Source organism: Schistocerca americana, chromosome 5, assembly GCF_021461395.2.
Source record: "Schistocerca americana isolate TAMUIC-IGC-003095 chromosome 5, iqSchAmer2.1, whole genome shotgun sequence".
NCBI classification, from domain to species: domain Eukaryota; kingdom Metazoa; phylum Arthropoda; class Insecta; order Orthoptera; family Acrididae; genus Schistocerca; species Schistocerca americana.
In genome coordinates, this window is record NC_060123.1 from 134,892,363 (window position 1) to 134,914,140 (window position 21,778).

A 21,778-nucleotide genomic window follows, 5' to 3' on the forward strand; every position below is an offset into this window, starting at 1 on the left:
ATTCATAAAAAAGCATGATTATGTCAAAATGTTTTGATTTAAATACCTTTGAAGTTGTCAGATAAATCAGTAAGCTAGTTTACCTTCTTTTACATCCCTAACTCTGCCCAGGAATACTCATCTTTTTTTTTGCTATGATAGGAACATTTTTCATTCTGGTTCCCAACTTTTACTCTACCATAATTTTGACACCAGACTGCCACAGTTTGGCAACTGATGTAGATTTTTGTTGACTCGGGCAGTGAATGATCCAGTACAGGGTTTTTTATTGTCTTTTGAACCATGTTGCTTGAGTTGGGTTTCATTATTCTGGCGTCTCTACAGTTACCCGCATAGTATGATAGAATCTGTCCAGTATAGTCTACTGTATCCTCGGAGCACGGAAGTCTCACCACCACGTCAATGTCACATGCATGCATGAGGTTTTTTGTTTTATTTTTCAAATTTTTTATGTTTTACCAATTAATTTTAATTATTTTGTTATTTTCTTTTATATTTTTTAATTTTTAAAAATTGTGTTTAACTTTTTTATTGTTTCTGTTTTATAATTTTTTCTTTCGTAGTTGCACATATTTTGTTCACATACTGGGACTGTAAACCTAAACACATGAAAAATCATAAATACATAACACAGTGCAAAAAATAACAGCAAACAAAACCACAATACCAAACAAAATATTAAATATTGTGTGAATTTTATGATAATAATGTATGTAATTAGTTTATACTACATAGGTAAACCTTCAAAATGACCTTATTACATAGAAAAACTTACTTAAAAGCTTAGTACATCACAAGCTGAATGATTTGCATAACAAATAATAAAAAGCATACCTCTTGTTATTATCTCTTATCTTAAACTTCCTGCCATTAATTATTTAAAGTATGCAATAATAGAAATTGACAATTAAGATACTTCTGCAAGAAAAACTCGTGAATAATTTTGGTGCAAAATTTTGAGCAACCAATCATAATTAAGTACATGTACAATTGGCTGAAATAAGCAAAAAATTGTGAAACAATGTATAATGATGAAATACTGTCACCTTTTCAGTCCTGTATGAAAATTGACAAACTTAAGCTTGTTTTGTCTGAGAATAAATTTTCTGCAAGATAGCGTAGCAGTTTTTTAAGAAAATGCAGTAAGACATGTTCTGTTGGTTAGAAATAAGGTGACCTTTTTCTTTACAATTATTTTTGTAGTAATTTTTGGATTTTTTAAATTTTTTATGTCATCATCAATCAAGTTTGAAATGTTTCATCAAACAGTATGACATTTTGTGCAGGCTGGTCATAATTCTGATTTCATTCATGCACATCCAAACATTTTTGAGTGGTTTCAAGCCACTGGTGAATAGCATATTTAATATATAAATAATGAAACAATCGTCAACCATTTTTAAATTATATCCAGATGCAGCACTTAAACTACTAACACATTTCTATGAAACACAGTTTCATGTGCAAGTGTGTGGTTTTCTCCACATAGAACCCAAACATTGAAAGACTTTTTACAACTACTTCTTATAATTACCATAAGAGTATATTTTTTATTATCATCTGCATCACTTTAAAACTCTCAGCATATGCGATTCATGTAAAACTGAACTTTCTGTGCACTTTACGTGCAACTTTACACCACTATATCATGGCAATGGATAAAGCTTTTACAGAGCAACAGGACAACCGTTAATTAAATGTATTTATCTACTTAGTTACAAAATTCAAACCAATTTGTTCAAGTCTGAGACACAGAAGTGGCGCGCTTCAGAAACGTTCCAGGAAAAGGTGTTTTTGGCACACAAAATGCAAACAGTTAAAACTTATCTTAGACCAAGGTCTGATACAGTGGACCACAGTTGAACCATAAGTCTCACTCGAGTCTGAAGTTGTTTAAGGGTGACTGTTTTTGCACATAAAATCCGAACTTTGTATGTACAGATGGTGCAATGAGCTGAGCATTAATTTCTGTCCAGTTAAAATCTTTTGCAAAAGGAATTATCAATTTGAACAGTTTTCTTGGGTGCCACCTCCGGTTTGTTGTTCAAACCTTGCTTAATGTACTGTAACAAGCTATGGTGAGAGATGTTCGAATGGCTATTCAAGTGGCTAATAGTCTGGGTTAAACCAAAGTATTTTTAACCCATGTTCCTAGCTCAAACATGAACCATGTGCCAAGATCCCCACAAAATGAGATTAGGTGCATGACACTTTAATACATATTTGTTACAGCACTTCCACACCATGACAACAGAGAGAGTAAAAACATATATTCAGTTGTTTAGTATGTAGTCTGCTCATATATATACATATGTGTTGACAAGGCAAATCAGATGTTAAGATCATAGTTTATGTAATTACTTCATTAAGTGCTACACTGTAATGAATTTAAAATTTTAATACAATTTACTGAACTAATAAACAATAATTTATTCATTACATGGAACATAAGAAATCTGAGATTAACATCTGAAACTAAATAAAGCCAGATAGTTTGTCCACAGGATCTCTGGGAGGATTTTATTGAATTTTAAGATTTTCACAGACGTATTTTCACAAACATATTTTCTATTCCATCAATTTTTGTAGTTTTAAGTTCTTCATTACTTTGTAATCTCAATAGTATGATCATTAATTTACAATATAAAGTATCAGTTTTCAATTTGATGTTGTGTAGCATTTGTCTTTGCAATGACATTACAAATCATGACCAAATCACTGTGTTTTCAAGATAATTATGATAACCTTATCATAATACCATAGTATTTGACAATTCATTTGTAAATGGCAATTGTTTATTTGACATTCCTAGTGCTCTTCACCTGTGCCCTAACAGCTATGCGGTTCTGTACTGTGTACATGCACCTGATTAACATTCATTATTGGGGTTGTTTCAAATCGTAATAGTGTTATTACTTTTCTGTCGAGAAAAATATTAAATTATGAGACTGAATTTATTTATTTTATTTATTTATTTATTTATTTCTTGTTCCGTAGATCCAGTTAGTGAGTCTATCACAAGGATATGGAACGTGTCAAATTGTACAGGTTTCAATTTAAACTTACAATAAATACAAGGGCAATTCAATGGCAAATTGTACATAGTTTAAGTAAGACATACTATAAATACAGTAACAGATACAATGTCAGCTAGATAACATAACAACCATTTGACAGAAAAAGGAGTTTCAAATAAAGGTTAAAGATAAGAGCACAAAGTTAAATCAGATATTAGGCCTACAAGGGTAAATACATGTACAGCCAATCTGTTGTTACAAAAAGTGTGCTAATGCCCAAATGCACAATAAAATCAATTGAACTACTTCTAGACACAATAAGTTTAGTGATGGTATACATTTTCTTTCAGGTATTCATCCACAGTAAAATAAGATTTCTCTGTCAGGTAATCTTTGAGAACTTGTTTAAATTTTGGCAGTTCTGTATGAACACATTTGATATGTAGTGGTAGAGCATTGAACAGCTTAAAGCTGGAGTAGTAAACTCCTTTTTGTACCAGAGTGAGACGTTTAATTTCTAAATGTAGATTGTTTTTGTTTCTGGTGTTATAACCATGGAATTTACTGTTGTCTTGGTAGATGGAATAATTTTTGCACACAAAGGTCAGCAAGGAAAAAATATACTGTGAGGCAGTTGTTAGGACACCTATCTTCCGAAACAAGTGCCTGCAAGAGTGTCTTTGATGGACCCCACACATTATTCTGATTGCTTTTTTTTGGATGGTGAAAACTTTTTTTGCAAGTGGTTGGTTCCCCCAGAATATGATAGCATATGACATCAATGAGTGGAAGTAGCCAAAGTGGGCAACCTTAATAGTGTCAACTTCAGCCACTGAAGAAATTACCCGTAATGCAAATGTTGCCGAGCTAAGTTTTTTACATAGATGAAGAATGTGAACTGACCAATTACATTTACTGTCTATGTAAGCACCCAGGAATTTTGTGTCTTCAACTTTCTGTATTGGTTGATCTCTACATTTTATGTCAATTTCATCGGGATTACTTTGTGATGTATGGAACCTCATATAATGAGTTTTATCTGCATTGAGTGAGAGACCATTTGAGGAGAACCAATTTAAGATGTCATTAAAAACAGTATTTGTAGTTTTTTCAAGATCATGATCAATCAAATCGTCAATTAGAATTGTGGTATCATCGGCAAACAGGGTAAATTTGCTGTTTGTCTCAGAACAAAGAGGAAGATCATTAATAAAGATGAGGAAAAGCAGTGGGCCCAAAACGGAGCCTTGAGGCACACCACACGTTATCGTGCCCCATTCAGACGAGGCAAGTTCTCCAGAAGAGCCATTTAGCATTACAGTCTGCTTCCGATCCTGTAGATATGATTGTAGCCACAAGCCAACAGTACCACCTAAACCATAGTATTCTGCCTTTTTCCAAAGAATTTGGTGGTTTACACAGTCAAAGGCTTTCGTAAGATCACAAAAAATACCCACTGGAGACATTTTTTTGTTAATGGCTTCCAAAACTTGGTTGCTGAAAGAGAATATTGCCTGTTCAGTACAAAGACCGGCACGAAAACCAAACTGATTTTTGCTGAAGATACTGTGGAAGTTGAGATGGTCTACAATCCTCCTGTGCATGAGTTTTTCTAGAATTTTTGAGAAGGTAGTTAATAGGGATATTGGGCGATAGTTTGTAACAATGCTTTTATCCCCTTTTTTAAAGAGAGGAATCACTACAGCCAACTTAAGTCTGTCAGGGACAATCCCATCTTGTAGGAATGCATTGTATATGTTGCATAAGATGGGACTAACAAATTTATAACAGTGTTTCAGTATTTTACTAGAAATATTGTCCACACCAGCAGAATTTTTATTTTTTAATGATCTAATTACTCTTATGACTTCGCTTACAGTAACTGGAGATAAGGATAACTGTGGGATTCTGTTGCTAATAGCTTTCTGTAGGAGGGACAATGATTCTTCCATGGAACCATTACAGCCTGTCTTCTCTGCTGCTCTCAAAAAGTGGTTATTAAATATTTCTGCAACCAACTCAGGTTTCTTTATGATACTGTCCCCTGTTTTAATCTCTACCTGAGACATGTTCCCTGTTGTCCTGCCAGTTTCCCTCTTTATTACATTCCATATAGTTTTAATTTTTTTTCTGAGCTTTCAATTTCTGATTTTATGCACATACTTTTAGATTTATTTATAACCTTCTTGAGAATGCTACAGTAAAGTTTGTAGTGTTGTCGTTTCTTTGGATCATTACAAGTCCTGAGAGAGCTGTATAACATCCTCTTTGTTCTACAAGATCTAATGCTTGCCTCCCTCCTCCCTTTCATCTTTCTGTTTTATCTATCCTTGTCCTCGCTATAGGCAGGTCTCTCTCAAAGTGGGGTCTGAATGACCTGCACTTTTTTTTTAACTTCCCACTTATCCCTCTCCACTCCCCAATGAAGCAACTGTTACCTCTAAAAGTTAGGTAGTGTATGGCATTTACTTTTATGTGTCTATCAACAGAACTATATATTTATACCTAAAAACAAAGATGATGTAACTTACCAAACAAAAGTGTTGGTATGTTGATAGACACACAAACAAACACAAACACACACACACAAAATTCAAGCTTTCGCAACCCACGGTTGCTTCATCAGGAAAGAGGGAAGGAGAGGGAAAGACGAAATGATGTGGGTTTTAAGGGAGAGGGTAAGGAGTCATTCCAATCCTGGAAGCGGAAAGACTTACCTTAGGGGGAAAAAAGGACAGGTATACACTCTCACACACAAACACACACACACACACATATCCATCCGCACATATACAGGGGCAGATGTGGACTCTGACCACAATCTATTGGTTATGACCTGTAGATTAAAACTGAAGAAACTGCAAAAAGGTGGGAATTTAAGGAGATGGGACCTGGATAAACTAAAAGAACCAGAGGTTGTACAGAGATTCAGGGAGAGCATAAGGGAGCAATTGACAGGAATGGGGGAAATAAATACAGTAGAAGAAGAATGGGTAGCTTTGAGGGATGAAGTAGTGAAGGCAGCAGAGGATCAAGTAGGTAAAAAGACGAGGGCTAGTAGAAATCCTTGGGTAACAGAAGAAATATTGAATTTAATTGATGAAAGGAGAAAATATAAAAATGCAGTAAGTGAAACAGGCAAAAAGGAATACAAACGTCTCAAAAATGAGATTGACAGGAAGTGCAAAATGGCTAAGCAGGGATGGCTAGAGGACAAATGTAAGGATGTAGAGGCCTATCTCACTAGGGGTAAGATAGATACCGCCTACAGGAAAATTAAAGAGACCTTTGGAGATAAGAGAACAACTTGTATGAATATCAAGAGCTCAGATGGAAACCCAGTTCTAAGCAAAGAAGGGAAAGCAGAAAGGTGGAAGGAGTATATAGAGGGTCTATACAAGGGCGATGTACTTGAGGACAATATTATGGAAATGGAAGAGGATGTAGATGAAGATGAAATGGGAGATATGATACTGCGTGAAGAGTTTGACAGAGCACTGAAAGACCTGAGTCGAAACAAGGCCCCCGGAGTAGACAATATTCCATTGGAACTACTGACGGCCGTGGGAGAGCCAGTCCTGACAAAACTCTACCATCTGGTGAGCAAGATGTATGAAACAGGCGAAATACCCTCAGACTTCAAGAAGAATATAATAATTCCAATCCCAAAGAAAGCAGGTGCTGACAGATGAGAAAAAGTCACAGCTGCAAAATACTAACACGAATTCTTTACAGACGAATGGAAAAACTAGAAGAAGCCAACCTCGGGGAAGATCAGTTTGGATTCCGTAGAAACACTGGAACACGTGAGGCAATACTGACCTTACGACTTATCTTAGAAGAAAGATTAAGGAAAGGCAAACCTACGTTTCTAGCATTTGTAGACTTAGAGAAAGCTTTTGACAATGTTGACTGGAATACTCTCTTTCACATTCTAAAGGTGGCAGGGGTAAAATACAGGGAGCGAAAGGCTATTTACAATTTGTACAGAAACCAGATGGCAGTTATAAGAATCGAGGGACATGAAAGGGAAGCAGTGGTTGGGAAGGGAGTAAGACAGGGTTGTAGCCTCTCCCCGATGTTGTTCAATCTGTATATTGAGCAAGCAGTAAAGGAAACAAAAGAAAAATTCGGAGTAGGAATTAAAATTCATGGAGAAGAAATGAAAATTTTGAGGTTCGCCGATGACATTGTAATTCTGTCAGAGATAGCAAAGGACTTGCAAGAGCAGTTGAATGGAATGGACAGTGTCTTGAAAGGAGGATATAAGATGAACATCAACAAAAGCAAAACAAGGATAATGGAATGTAGTCTAATTAAGTCGGGTGATGCTGAGGGAATTAGATTAGGAAATGAGGCACTTAAAGTAGTAAAGGAGTTTTGCTATTTGGGGAGCAAAATAACTGATGATGGTCGAAGTAGAGAGGATATAAAATGTAGGCTGGCAATGGCAAGGAAAGCGTTTCTGAAGAAGAGGAATTTGTTAACATCCAGTATTGATTTAAGTGTCAGGAAGTCATTTCTGAAAGTATTCGTACGGAGTGTAGCCATGTATGGAAGTGAAACATGGACGATAAATAGTTTGGACAAGAAGAGAATAGAAGCTTTCGAAATGTGGTGCTACAGAAGAATGCTGAAGATTAGATGGGTAGATTACATAACTAATGAGGAAGTATTGAATAGGATTGGGGAGAAGAGAAGTTTGTGGCACAATTTGACCAGAAGAAGGGATCGGTTGGTAGGACATGTTCTGAGGCATCAAGGGATTACCAATTTAGTATTGGAGGGCAGCATGGAGGGTAAAAATCGTAGAGGGAGACCAAGAGATGAATACACTAAGCAGATTCAGAAGGATGTAGGTTGCAGTAGGTACTGGGAGATGAAAAAGCTTGCACAGGATAGAGTAGCATGGAGAGCTGCATCAAACCAGTCTCAGGACTGAAGACCACAACAAAAACAACAACATATACAGACACAAGCAGACATTTGTAAAGGCAATGAGTTTGGGCAGAGATGTCAGTTGAGGCGGAAGTACAGAGGCAAAGATGTTGTTGAATGACAGGTGAGGTATGAGTGGCGGCAACTTGAAATTAGTGGAGGTTGAGGCCTGGCGGGTAATGAGAAGAGAGGATATACTGATGGGCAAGTTCCCATCTCTGGAGTTCTGACAGGTTGGTGCTAGTGGGAAGTATCCAGATAACCCAGACAGTGTAACACTGTGCCAAGATGTGCTGGCCATGAACCATGGCATGTTTAGCCACAGGGTGATCCTCATTACCAACAAACACTATCTGCCTGTGTCTATTCATGCGAATGGACAGTTTGTTGCTGATCATTCCCACATAGAAAGCTTCACAGTGTAGGCAGGTCAGTTGGTAAATCACGTGGGTGCTTTCACACGTGGCTCTGCCTTTGATCGTGTACACCTTCCGCATTACAGGACTGGAGTAGGTGGTGGTGGGAGGGTGCATGGGACAGGTTTTACACCGGGGGCAGTTACAAGGGTAGGAGCCAGAGGGTAGGGAAGGTGGTTTGGGGATTTCATAGGGATGAACTATGAGGTTACGAAGGTTAGGTGGATGGCGAAAAGACACTCTTGGTGGAATGGGGAGGATTTCATGAAGGATGGATCTCATTTCAGGGCAGGATTTGAGGTAGTCGTATCCCTGCTGGAGAGCCACATTCAGAGTCTGATCCAGTCCCGGAAAGTATCCTGTCACAAGTGGGGCACTTTTGGGGTTCTTCTGTGGGAGGTTCTGGGTTTGAGGGGATGAGGAAGTGGCTCTGGTTATTTGCTTCTGTACCAGGTCTGGGGGGGGGGGGGGGGGGGGGGGTATTTGCGGGATGCAAAAGCTGGTTTCAGGTTGTTGGTGTAATGGTTCAGGGTTTTCGGACTGGAGCAGATTCGTTTGCCACGAAGACCTAGGCTGTAGGGAAGGGACCATTTGATATGGAATGGGTGGCAGCTCTCATAATGGAGGTACTGTTGCTTGTTGGTGGGTTTGATGTGGACGGATGTGTGAAGCTGACCATTGGACAGATGCAGGCCAATGTCAAGGAAAGTGGCATGGGATTTGGAGCAGGACCAGGTGAATCTGATGGAACCAAAGGAGTTGAGGCTGGAGAGGAAATTCTGGAGTTCTTCTTCACTGTGAGTCCAGATCATGAAGATATCATCAATAAATCTGTACCAAAATTTGGGTTGGCAGGCCTGGGTAATCAAGAAGGCTTCCTCTAAGCGACCCATAAATAGGTTGGCGTACGAGGGGGCCATCTTGGTACCCATGGCTGCTCCCTTTAATTGTTGGTATGTCTGGCCTTTGAAAGTGAAGAAGTTGTGAGTCAGGATGAAGCTGGTTAAGGTACCGTATTTACTCGAATCTAAGCCGCACTTTTTTTCCGGTTTTTGTAGTCCAAAAAACCGCCTGCGGCTTAGAATCGAGTGCAAAGTAAGCGGAAGTTCTGAAAAATGTTGGTAGGTGCCGCCACAACTAACTTCTGTCGTCGAATATATGTAGCGCTACGCAGGCATGCTTCGCAGGCACAAAGACGAATACTGGCACCAAAACCTCTGCGTCAGTAAATAAATAAAAAAAAGGAGGAAGACGAGCTTTTTTTTCTCCGCCCTGAGTTTCGACCACTGCATTTTCATACATTATTCAACAAAGTAAATACAAATTCCGTATCGTTCCTCTTCGAACGTAGCAGCATTTCAATGTACTACAAAAATCCGACTGGCAAGACTGTTTGGGATATTTGTCAATAAGGCCAACTCTGCTTTCTGAATTTTTTCCCAACTGTGAGAAGAAATGGTTGCTAATAGGAACTTTTATGAATTGTGAATCACATGCAGTATTCTCTTCACCATAAGAATAATACGAATATAAACATTTTGCCATGTATTCTTTCGTGTTTGCTGCTATCTCATTTAAATCCTGTCCGCCTAAAAAACTACGAAACTAGAGTGAGACAACAGCAGACGCGGAAGAATATACATACCATATCATGTTTATATTCGTATTATTCTTATGCCTAATAGTGATACAGTCAAAAATGAAGCACGGCAATTGACTAGATTTTTAAATCTAAGATGACTCTAATTTCTGTGCACAATGTAATGTACTAAAGAGGCGTCTGCAAAGATTTTCAAACGGAAAAAATTTTCGCTAAATTCTCATTCAGAACATCTTCTATCATACGCAGTCTATTATCTGATTCTTGTTGATCATTATCAAAGAAAGCAGCAGTGTAAGTAGCAACGAATAGCAGTCTCATGCCATTGTTTCGCTAATGAGACGATTCCTCTCTTTGTTTTTTTTTTTTTTTTTTTTAATTGTAAGCGGCGGTAGCGTGCACAAAAGCAAGCCATGCCGCGAGCGGCGACAGGCCGTAAACCCTCATTTTCAGAATGCGACAAACAATGCATGACACAGTACAGTAATGCATTTTCACCTATAACAAAGAGAACTGCACTTGTCAGATCAAAGAAAAATAAGCAATCAATTCAAACCAGACGAAGCACGTGAAAAAGGAAGGGTACCCGTATAAATACGGACGGAGCGCCTGACGCATAACAACGGCTACATGGTAAAGCTTAACTGCTAAGCTTACGACTCAAACCAAACTACTACAGCTGTATCGTTATTCATTCAACCTAAATTGTGTCTCATATTACAATGGACCAAGTATGTTTCGATTTGGAAGTGTGGCATAAAACTTTTCTCTTCCCTTGAATTTCGAGTCTCAGATTTCAGGTGCGGCTTAGATTCGGGAAATTTTTTTTTCCTCGATTTCGAGTCTCATTTTTCAGGTGCGGCTTAGATTCGAGTGTGGCCTAAATTCGAGTAAATACGCTAATGAGGAAAGAGGTTTTAGGTAGGGTGACAGGTGATCAGCGTGAAAGGAAGCGCTCCATTGCAGCGAGGCCCTGGACGTGCGGAATATTTGTGTATAAGGAAGTCGCATCAATGGTTACAAGGATGGTTTCCAGGGGCAACAGATTGGGTAAGGATTCCAGGCGTTCGAGAAAGTGGTTGGTGTCTTTGATGAAGAATGGGAGACTGCACGTAATGGGTTGAAGGTGTTCATTTACGTAGGAAGCTTGACAATGGATCGGTCAGCCTTCAGTTCACGGATAGCCTGGGCTTCAGCAGTGGTGATGTTGGGAGTAGGATTAAGGATTTTCAAGAAGGATTGAGAGGCAAGGCTGGAAGTCAGAAATTCCTGGAAGGTTTGGAGAGAGTGATTTTGAGGAAGGGGAGGTGGGTCCCGCTGTGACGGAGGACAGAACTGTTCCAGGTAGGGTTCAATTTGGATAGTGTCTTGGGGGGCTGGATCATTAAGAGTAGGATTAGGATCATTTTTCTTTGGGGCAAAGTGATATTTCCAGCAGAGAGTACGAGAGTAGGACAGTAAATCTTTGATGAGGGTTGTTTGGTTGAATCTGGGAGTAGAGCTGAAAGTGAGGCCTTTGGATAGGACAGAGGTTTCGGATTGGGAGAGAGGTTTGGAGGAAAGGTTAACTACTGAATTAGGGTGTTGTGGTTCCAGATTGTGTTGTTTAGAATTTTGAGGTTTTGGGGGGAGTGGAGCTGGAAGTGGGAGACTGAGTTGATGGGAGAGAATGGGTCTGTGTGCAATGAGAGGAGGTTGAGGTTTGCTGGAAAGGTTGTGGAGGGTGAGTGAGTTGCCTTTCCGGAGGTGGGGAACCAGGAGATTGGATAGTTTTTTGAGGTGGAGGGTGGCATGCTGTTCTAATTTGCGGTTGGCCTGTAGGAGGATGCTCTGAACAGCCAGTGTGTATGTGGGAGAGGAAAGATTGAGGACTTTTATTATGATAGGAGTTGACGGGTGTGTTCATTGGCTGAGTTGATGTGTAGGTGAAGGATTAGGTGGGTGAGAGCTATGGATTGTTCAGTTTGGAACTGGTATAGGGACTGATGGAAAGAAGGGTTACAGCCAGAGATGGGAACTTTAAGTGTGAGGCCTTTGGGGGTAATGCCAAATGTCAGACAAGCCTGAGTAAATATATTTAGCCTCCTGAAGGTGAGTATAGGAAGCAACTGTGTCTTGTAATTTTGTAATATATTTCTTTGCAGTTTTGCTGCCAGTTTCAGACATTCTGTTTATGAACAAATATGCTACATTAAAAAAAAACACAAAAGATCTGGTGCAGTAGAACAAATATACAACTGTTGTCAGGTCACTGAAGAAGCCAATCATATACTGCTCACAGTTTGTAAGTCAAACACATCGTTAGCAGACCCTCTGGCTACAATTGTATTACTCTTTCACTTTTAGTGTGTCTGGGCTGCAACAGAAGTATTTTTTCCCAATAGAAACCTGAGGTACACATTTGTGAATGTTCAGCATTTTCATGTGCAAGTGCTGCCAGCTTTGAGCATTACTATGAAAATATTAGAAAGTCATTGTAGCAGTGGGCAGCAGCTTGTGACTGCCAGAATACACTGATATGGTTGGTTTGCTTTATTCTATTGTATAATTGAATATTATTTTTGTTATTTTGCATGGTAATTATTGAATGATCATTTTACTATTTACCACAATAGAGAATATGTCATAATTAGTTCTTTTAGTCTATAAAATGAAGACAAGTGTTGACAAGGGGTACATAATTTTGTATAAATCTTGCATCCAAATCATTAAAAACATCACCTACAAGCATTACCACACACATAAAGAAACAACTTCCTTCCACCAGAAAAAAATTCAGATCTGAAAGGGTCAATGAACTAAGTTTTGTAAGTAAATATTACTATGATATAATATTTGCACTATTTCAGCATTAGTCAGTTGCTATTTAAATATTTTTAGTATAAAGGCAAACATTTTCTAGATTATTACATAAACTCTGCTCACTGTCCACTGTAAATGTTTTCTGCTGATTACATGAATGCAGTTACATGAATAACCAGCTGGTTAATCACAAATGTTGTCCTACTGGACTTGCAACCATATTGTTATTCACAAATTTAGAGATTCTATGGGATTACTGAAATGTTTCATTTTTCTCTCTAGCAGTCTCAGTTGAATGCAACTACTCCATTTCATAAATTTCATTTTTATTTGTCTGTAGTAATCCAGAGGATTAAAATCAGGGTTGTTGGGAGGCCAAAATTCCTTACACCAAAACATACTAAAATTGTCTGATATCCTGTTTTGTAGCAAATGGTTCATGGAGTTATAGACCCCACTGTTTCTATTCATGTGAAGACTGACGGGAAATTTTACTCTGGCAACAATGGTGTCATCCTCTGGATCATGAACAAGGGGAAATTTTATTCTGGCAACCATGGGTTCATCCTCTGGAACATGAGCAAGCCAATTGTCATTAGTCCATTTGATTTTTGCTCCTATCATGAAAATCTTACGATCAGGAAAGAATTTGATCTGTTCTGTGAGATCATTTTTCATTGCACACAGAAGCAAATTGCTAAGACTGACTTGCTTCCCCCTCGCAGCCTCCTAGAGCTTTTGCCTTATATTGAATGTGAAGGATTTGTATCAAAACTCCTCCTTAGCAATTCTACACATTGCTGGTTCACTTACATCAGTAATCTTCACTAACACCAATAATTTATACTTACACCAATAATCTTCACCAAATAATCTTCATCAGTGATTGCAATGATTGCCTTGGAAGCCCTGCAATCAGTCTTTAATCTCTTTTGCAACTTCAAGGGTCCTCATGATGTGGTCTTTTAGGTGATGTTGCCTAAATGGTGGAATCTTCAGTTGACTGTTCAAAAGCCGAATATTTTGCCATAACAACATTAACTGTAGATTTAAGGTATTTGAAGAATTGAGTTATATCTGCTGCTGAGCCCATCATGTATGCCTTCAACAAAAGGATCTCTTTTATCACACATGACACTTCGTTTCAACATCTTGGTCATTTAAGGTAATGGTTATTTGCTAAATAGAAGCAACTGGCAGTGCATAATGCCAATAATGACTTGTGATGAAAGAAATTTTAATTTGTCCAAATTTTGGTAATGCATCCTGTACACCTTTGATCTCTTTTCTTATACCAGAGACCTCTATCCACAGGATCCATGGTATACAACTCATGTAATGTAAAGAACTGAGAACTGTGTGAAATGAAAGGACAGGTATTGACAGTTCATATCAAAGATCTCATCAATGAATCTGAATTGGCTGAGAGGTTTAGGTTTCTAGATGGCTAGTAATAATTTCTCAATACAGTGCATGAGGACACTGGCCTTTGGTGCTCAAATACAAGCAGCCAGCATCTCTTCTATTTGGTGAGTAGTAATTGAGTCTCGCCTACATTCTGTATTGTGCTTACACAGACTGAAATTTATATAATAGAATTAGCAGGAAGATCACTAATTTGAAAGCAATAAATGCTAACTCTTCAGCTGTACTAAATAGGTGCTATTTACCTACTGCTGCTATGTAGTTATTAAAGAATAATTGTCATCTACATGCTGGAAGAATAGAGGCTTGTTTAAATGAACTGTTACGTATTCTTTTTTATTCTCACCTTTAGTTTCTCTGTAAATGTAGAGGGTAGTTCTTTTTTATTGATTCTTGCCAGTGTATGAAGAATTTTTGATCCTTCCTCAAATTGTCCTTTTGCAAGAAGCCATCTAGGGCTTTCTGGAAGAAAACTGAGCACACATTAATTAACAAGCTAACTTATGTATACACAAAATATTCAAAATATATATCATGCTTTAACTTACAACCAGTACACATAATATAAGAGGAATGGCACAGTTGTAGCAAGAGCCAAATGAACCCAATCCCTCACTAAATATGTCACTCCAGCAAGCATTACAAGTCCAAGTGTGTAGAACATACATGTCATCACAGTTACAAATGATCGGTAATTTGGTCCAACCAGCTCGAGTGCTGAAATTATAATTTTATTTGTATTAGTAAGTAGATACACAAAATCAGAAAAAGGTTTTATCACTTTTCTAATAAATATATTTAAATATAAGAAGTCACTGGAATTGGTAAAGATAGAAAAATATCAGCAAGAAAATGTACGTTCCAAACAGAAATAAGACAGTGCAACTTACATTAAAAAATAGTTCTCCTGGTATTTTGGTTTACAGCTTGGATAATTAAACAAATCAAGCCAAATTACCTATATTTCTGAATTTTCCTGGCAGATTAAAAGTGCAATGCCGACCAGAATCCGAATCTTTCATCAAAAAGTGCTCTACCAAATGAGCTATCCAAGCATGATTCATGAGCCACCCTCACAGCTTTACTACTCCCAGACTAGCACTCCTGGAAGAAAGGATACTGCAGAGACACAGCTTAGCCACAGCCTGGGGGACTTTTTCCACAATTAATTTTTACTCTGGAGCAAATTGTGCACTGACCTGAAACCTCCATGGTGGATTAAAACTGTGAGTCAGACCGAAACTCAAACTTGGGACCTTTGCCTTTTGAGGGCAAGTGCTCTATCAAATGAGCTATCCAAGCATGAGTCAAACCCTCCCCCCCCCCCCCCCCCCCTTTGCCCGTCAAAAATTTACTTCCTCCAGTACCTCATCTTCTGCCTTCCACACTTTACAGAAGTTCTCCTTGCAGGACTAGCACTCATGGGAGAAAGGATAGTGTTGAGACGTGGCTTAGACACAGATTGGGGGATTGTTTGCAGAATGAATTTTTACTTTGCAGTGAAGTGTGTGCTGATTTGACACCTCATGACTTCAGGAATTCTGCAAGGGTGGATTTGTGGAAGAGGATACTCCTCATTGTTATCACATTTATGACATCCGTCTGTTTGCAATTGAAGAGCAGGAAGAATGTTTAAATGCCTCCATGAGAGCTGTAATTAGTGTAATTTTGTCTCTGCAGTCCCTCTGCGAGTGACACACAGTGTGCTGTATTTTGATGAATGTTGATGTATATGCAGCAGTATTATGAAAAGGAAAGTTCAGAACAAAAAGACTCTCACAATTAAAGTTTTGGCCATTGGCCTTCATCAACAATAGACCACACACACACACACACACACACACACACACACACACACACACACACACACACACTCTCACTCACTCACTCACACAAACGCAACTCGCACACATGACTGCAGTCTCCAGATTCAGATTTTTTATTTTCCACAGGTTCCAATGTTTGTTACCACAAATCTCAATACTTTGCTTGATAATCTTTATTATCAGCTGAATTATTATTTCCAGTGGCCTAATGATTTTGGTAATCTCTTTGTGGATTGCAGTGGCACCATATTACAAAGGAAACCAAGCAGCTGGCACAACATTACTATTGACCACCATGGTGCCACTAATCAGATGGTGTTTCCCATCACATTTAGTATTAAGAAAAACAATATAATTTAAATGACATTCATTTTAACATAAATTTGTAAGAAGTTTTGAAAATGACTAGTGTGGTACAGTTTCTCAAAGTGTTAAATATGCGATGCTCTTGTGAATTGTGGTCTTTTTGTCTGGTATTGTCTTAGTGCAGTTATTCAGAGCAGTTGCTGGTGAATCAGAGTAGCTTTCAATAGGAGTTGAACTTAGTTTCTGAGAGGCAAGTAGCTGCACTGTTACAGTACTTTAAAATTTCATGAGTGACAAATGGTTTGATGATGCTTACAAGAGTTTTACCAACTGAAAGACTTTAACTTTGCATGTGTCACAGTTATATTATGTGATGAACATTTGTGGATGGTGAAACAGTGTCACTGGTGTGCTTCAACTTTAACACATAGTTGGAACTTCGATTCTGGTTATTCTTTCACGGTACCTTATTTAATTGGAGTCTATGCCAAAGTTTATTTGATATTCATGCAAACTTAACTGTACTAGCTCTGATCATATTTCTTTAATGTTAATGTGGAAAACAGTACTCTTCTAACTACTTGGTGTATGTGTCTGGTTATTTAGGAATGGCACAAGTTTTTTGTCGATAAAAAAACACACTGGTTTGTTACAAGTCTACAGAATAACACTTAACAATGATAATAAATTTCCATTGTCACAAAGAACACAAAACAATCCCTGTGTGGTAAGACAGAGATATTTAAATGTCAATGAAGTTATTGAATAAAACTGTTCACAATGCAAAACTTTAACATTCTCACTTATTTAAGAACTTACGCACTCTCATATTTTTTCACAACCGTCAGTCAGGCACCAAATATTGGTTTTGTTAATAAATTCGCTAGCTGATTTTCTGTACCTACTCTTGAAATGGTAATTTCACTAGCTGTAACTAATTTTCAAACAAAGAAGTGTTTGAAACAAATATGTTTCATCGATTGGTGAATTACAGGATTCTGTGCAAATTGACCAGCAGCTTCATTGTCCACTCGTAGGCAAGGATTCAAATCCTTTAGCTGGCAAAGTTCAGTTAAAAGTCTCTTCATCCAGACCATTTCTTGTGCTACTTCACTAGTCGCTACAACTTCAGCATCTGTAGTAGAGACTGCAACAGCAGTTTGTCACTGACTCATCCAACGGACAGGTGCACTGAAGTACAGGCAGAAAACACCTAAGATAGATCGTCCAGTCCCTAAACCTCCTCCGTGATCGGTATTACTGTAACATTCAAGAATGCCTTTCTCTTCACCACTTTTGTAAATAAGTCCAAGGTCATATGTGACTCTCAAATAGCAAAAAATTCTTTTAGCCTTATTACATCATGATCTGTTGGATTTCCAAGACATCTACATACTACTCCAAATGCATATGCTATGTCTGTTCTTGTCCCACACATCAGATACATCAAGGATCCAATTGTTTGTCTATAAGGATATTCAGTGTTGACAGGGTTCTCTTCTGTGCCGTTGACCTTGATAATTGGAGTTGTTACAGTACAATCACCCCTGCCAAAGTACTCCAAAAACTTCTTGGTGTAGTGAGTCTGACTCCATGTTCTTTTCTATCAATTTCCAAGCCTAAGAAATATGATGCTGTCTTTGATTTTATTTTGAATTTTCTTTCAAGATCTTCTGTATCTACATGGATACTCTGCAAATCACATTTAAGTGCCTGGCAGAGGGTTTATTGAACCACCTTCACAAGTCTCTATTATTCCATTCTTGTATAGTGCGCGGAAAGAATGAACACCTATATCTTTCCGTACGAGCTCTAATTTCCCTTATTTTATTGTGGTGATAGTTTCTCCCTAAGCAGGTCAGTGCCAACAAAATATTTTCGCATTTGGAGGAGAAAGTTGGTGATTGGAATTTCGTGAGAAGATTCCGCCGCAACGAAAAACGCCTTTCTCTTAATGATGTCCAGCCCAAATCCTGTATCATTTCTGTGACACTCTCTCCCATATTTCCCAATAATACAAAATGTGCTGCCCTTCTTTGAACTTTTTCGATGTACTCCGTCAGTCCTATCTGGTAAAGATGCCACACTGTGCAGCAGTGTTGTAAAAGCAGGCAGACAAGTGTAGTGTAGGCAGTCTCCTTAGTAGATCTGTTACATTTTATAAGTGTGCTGCCAATAAAACACACTCTTTGGTTAGCCTTCCCCACAATGTTTTCTATGTGTTCCTTCCAATTTAAGTTGTTCATAATTGTAATACCTAGGTATTTACTTGAATTTATGGCTTTTAGATTATACTGATTTATTGTGTAACCGAAGTTTGATTAATTCCTTTTAGCACTCATGTGGATGACCTCACACTTTTCTTCAATAAATTCTTTAAGTTCACTGTCATTGTTTGCCACAATCAACCCATCATCAACATAAGTTACAAAGACAATCTTGTAAGAAATTTTCTGTCTCTTAAATCCTAATTCCATCACTTAATTAGTGAACCTCTCATTCCAGCAGCGGGGTGCCTGTTTCAGGCCATATAAGCTTTTCATTAATTGACATACTTTTCTAGGACCATCATCGTAACCTTCAGGTTGCGTTATAAGCATTGTTTGCTTCAGGTCACTATAAAGAAAGGCAGTAGTCAGATCCATTTGTGCAATGTTCACCTTCTCTTTGGCTGCAATGCTGTGTAATGTTCGAATAGTTGATATCTTCACCACAGGGCTGAAAGTTTGTTCATAATCAATCCCTTGCTTTTGAGAAAATTCTTTGATAATCAGTCTTGCTTTGAATCTGTCAACCGATCCACTAGCATTCGTATGCAGTTTATAGATCCACTTACATAGAATTGCCCTCTTTCCAGGATGTAAATCTTTCAAAGTCCAAGTATCATTTTCTTGATGTGCCACCATTTCTTGATCCACTGCTCCTTTCCTATTGTCTCGTTGACTTGAATTTATAGTGACACAATAAGATTCTAGTTCCTCAAAGGTCATTAACTGCTTCACATAGTCTTGAAGTCTTTTTGGAAATTTTGGGATTAAATGTTTATGCAGTTGTGGCCTACTTCTTCCATCATCAGATTGCTGTAATCTCTTTTCGGTTTCACCCTGTAAATCATCATTATTATCAAACTCATTTTGTCATAACTTCTCTTCTGTTTAATCCTGTAAATCATCATACTTATTGAACTCATTTTCACTTGGAAAACTAAATTTCAGTTTGCTCTTAGTTTTGTCTGATGAATCTTGAGACTTCTGATGAGGGAGATCAAGATTCACAGTAACTACTGGACTTTGCTTTTGCATGATTTTCTCTTCAAAAATAACATCGCATGATCTCATTAAATGACAATTTTCTTCACATCATATCCGATAACCTTTGTCGTGGTCATAACCAATCAGAATTGCTTCTACTGTCTTTCAATCCATTTTCACCCTTAATCGTTTTGGAATGTGAACATAACATTTAGACCCTATCATACTTAAGTGTTTCACGCCAGGCTTCTTTTGATACTATATTTCATATGGAGGCATCTCTAAAATACTGGAAGGTCCCATTCATTTCAGGAGTATGCTGCAGAATTTATCATTTAAGCCCAAAATGACTGAGGAATGTTTCCATGAGCATGCATCATAGCTCTGGCTGTTTCAACAAAAGTACTATTTTCTCTTTCACTGCATCCATTTTGCTGTGGAGTGTATGGCATAATAAAATACTTTATTTTGCTCTCCTTCTGTAAAATCTCCCATGTCTGTTTATTGCTTAACTCTCCTCCATTATTGCTTAAGAGGTTTTTTATTGTATGGCCAGCAGCCTTTGTTTCTGTTATAATCTGTCTTAGGTTACAAGGAACTTCTGATTTTTTCCTTGACAAAGTAAACAGCTTGAAATTTACTGCAATCATCTTTGAATAACACAAAGTAGTGATACCCAGAATTGGACTTTTCAAAAGGACCACAAACATCCATGTGGATCAGCTCTCCCAGTTCAGAAGCTTTCTTACAGGTGCCAAATGGAAGCCGATGTGCGTTACCATAAATACATCCTTCACAGAGCTCTGAGTCCATTCACACATTTATGCCTAAGATCTTGGAGGTTAACATCTTGACATATCGCTTATTTTGATGTCCAGATCTTTCATGATACAACTGTAGTAAATTTCTTGACTGATTTCATTTACTTCAGCAGGAATGCTTCTCATCATTAATTTAAACAGTCCTCCATAATCATGATATCCAACTAGTTCCGTGACTCCACCAATTTTAAAATAACCTTTCTGTTGTGAATAAAAACATAGTTTTTGGATTTTTGTCTTGTGCTGCTAAGACTGAAAACTGATTCTCTTTATAATTTTCAATGCAATATGGTCCGCAGCTGTGATGTATTTTTTAAAAGATTTCTTGATGCCTTCAGCTGCCTTTCTCTTTATTTCATATATGATTGTACAGTTTCAGCCTTAGGCCTTTTTCAAGTGTTGTATGGATGATTTTTTTGTAGTAAATTATGTCGTGCATGTCATTGCTCCTATGACGTGTTATGCTCATAAAATAAATTCAAAATGTTCAGGCTATTTTAGGAGCATGTTACTTTTGAGCAACTGTTGCTTGGTACATACCATACATCACTCAAAGTGATTTTGTACCACTTTCCATTCACTGATGCTTCCATTTCTATTGTGCCCTTGCCAACAGCCTCAACAGTATCACCATCTGCTGATATAAATATGTGTGTCACAGAAAATGGTTCAAATGTCTTGAAAAAATTGGCAGTGTTGGTGATACAACTTGTTGCACCATTATCTACAAACCAGTTGCTAGCATCACACTCAGATGAAATAACAATAGATGTTTCAGCAAAGAGCAACATGTTCGTATTTGAAATTTCAGCAGCTTCTCACACATCACTTTTCTGAGGCTTTTGTAATTGACCATCCACAACCCACTTTTGGCATTTCTTGATCACATAATTTGGCTTCTTACAGTAGTGTCAAACAACTTTATTTTTCCACTGCAATTGTTTATACGCTTGATTCAATGAGTTACTTATAAGCACCTTTTGAGAAGTAGAATCTCCTGGTTTACGCAACAAAGCTCTCTCATATGCACAAAGTTGAGTTGTCAAGTTATCAACAGTGCTATCACTTTTTGACATAAGCATCCAACTTGATTTAAATGAAAAATACTCATCTGGTAGTATGCCTAAAATTTTACAGATTAAAAATAAATCAGGTAATTCTGGATTATTTTCTACATCTTGCTTCAAATTATCCCATACATTTTTCAGTGTTGATATATGAATCACTAGAATCTTTCACACAGACGAAAAATTGTAAACAAAGTTCACAAACTTTATTTTCAGAAACACCGTCAAATAATTTATGCAATTTTGGCCATACTTCTTGAGATGTACAGGGCGAAGTGCACGAACTTCCTTATTTAAAAAAATCAAAAA

The 21,778-nt window shown here is 37.7% G+C and overlaps 1 protein-coding gene across 2 annotated transcripts in view; it reads right to left on the minus strand.

Moving 5' to 3' along the window:
• The window catches only part of LOC124616079 (carcinine transporter), a 249,312-nt gene that overhangs the window by 157,968 nt on the left and 69,566 nt on the right, over window positions 1–21,778 (minus strand). For both annotated transcript variants that reach the window (XM_047144327.1, XM_047144328.1), the window contains exons 5-6: window positions 14,747–14,915; window positions 14,545–14,671 (exon numbers count right to left, since the gene is read on the minus strand). In XM_047144327.1, the coding sequence (XP_047000283.1) occupies window positions 14,545–14,671; window positions 14,747–14,915 (296 nt within the window). The remainder of the gene's footprint in view (window positions 1–14,544; window positions 14,672–14,746; window positions 14,916–21,778) is intronic.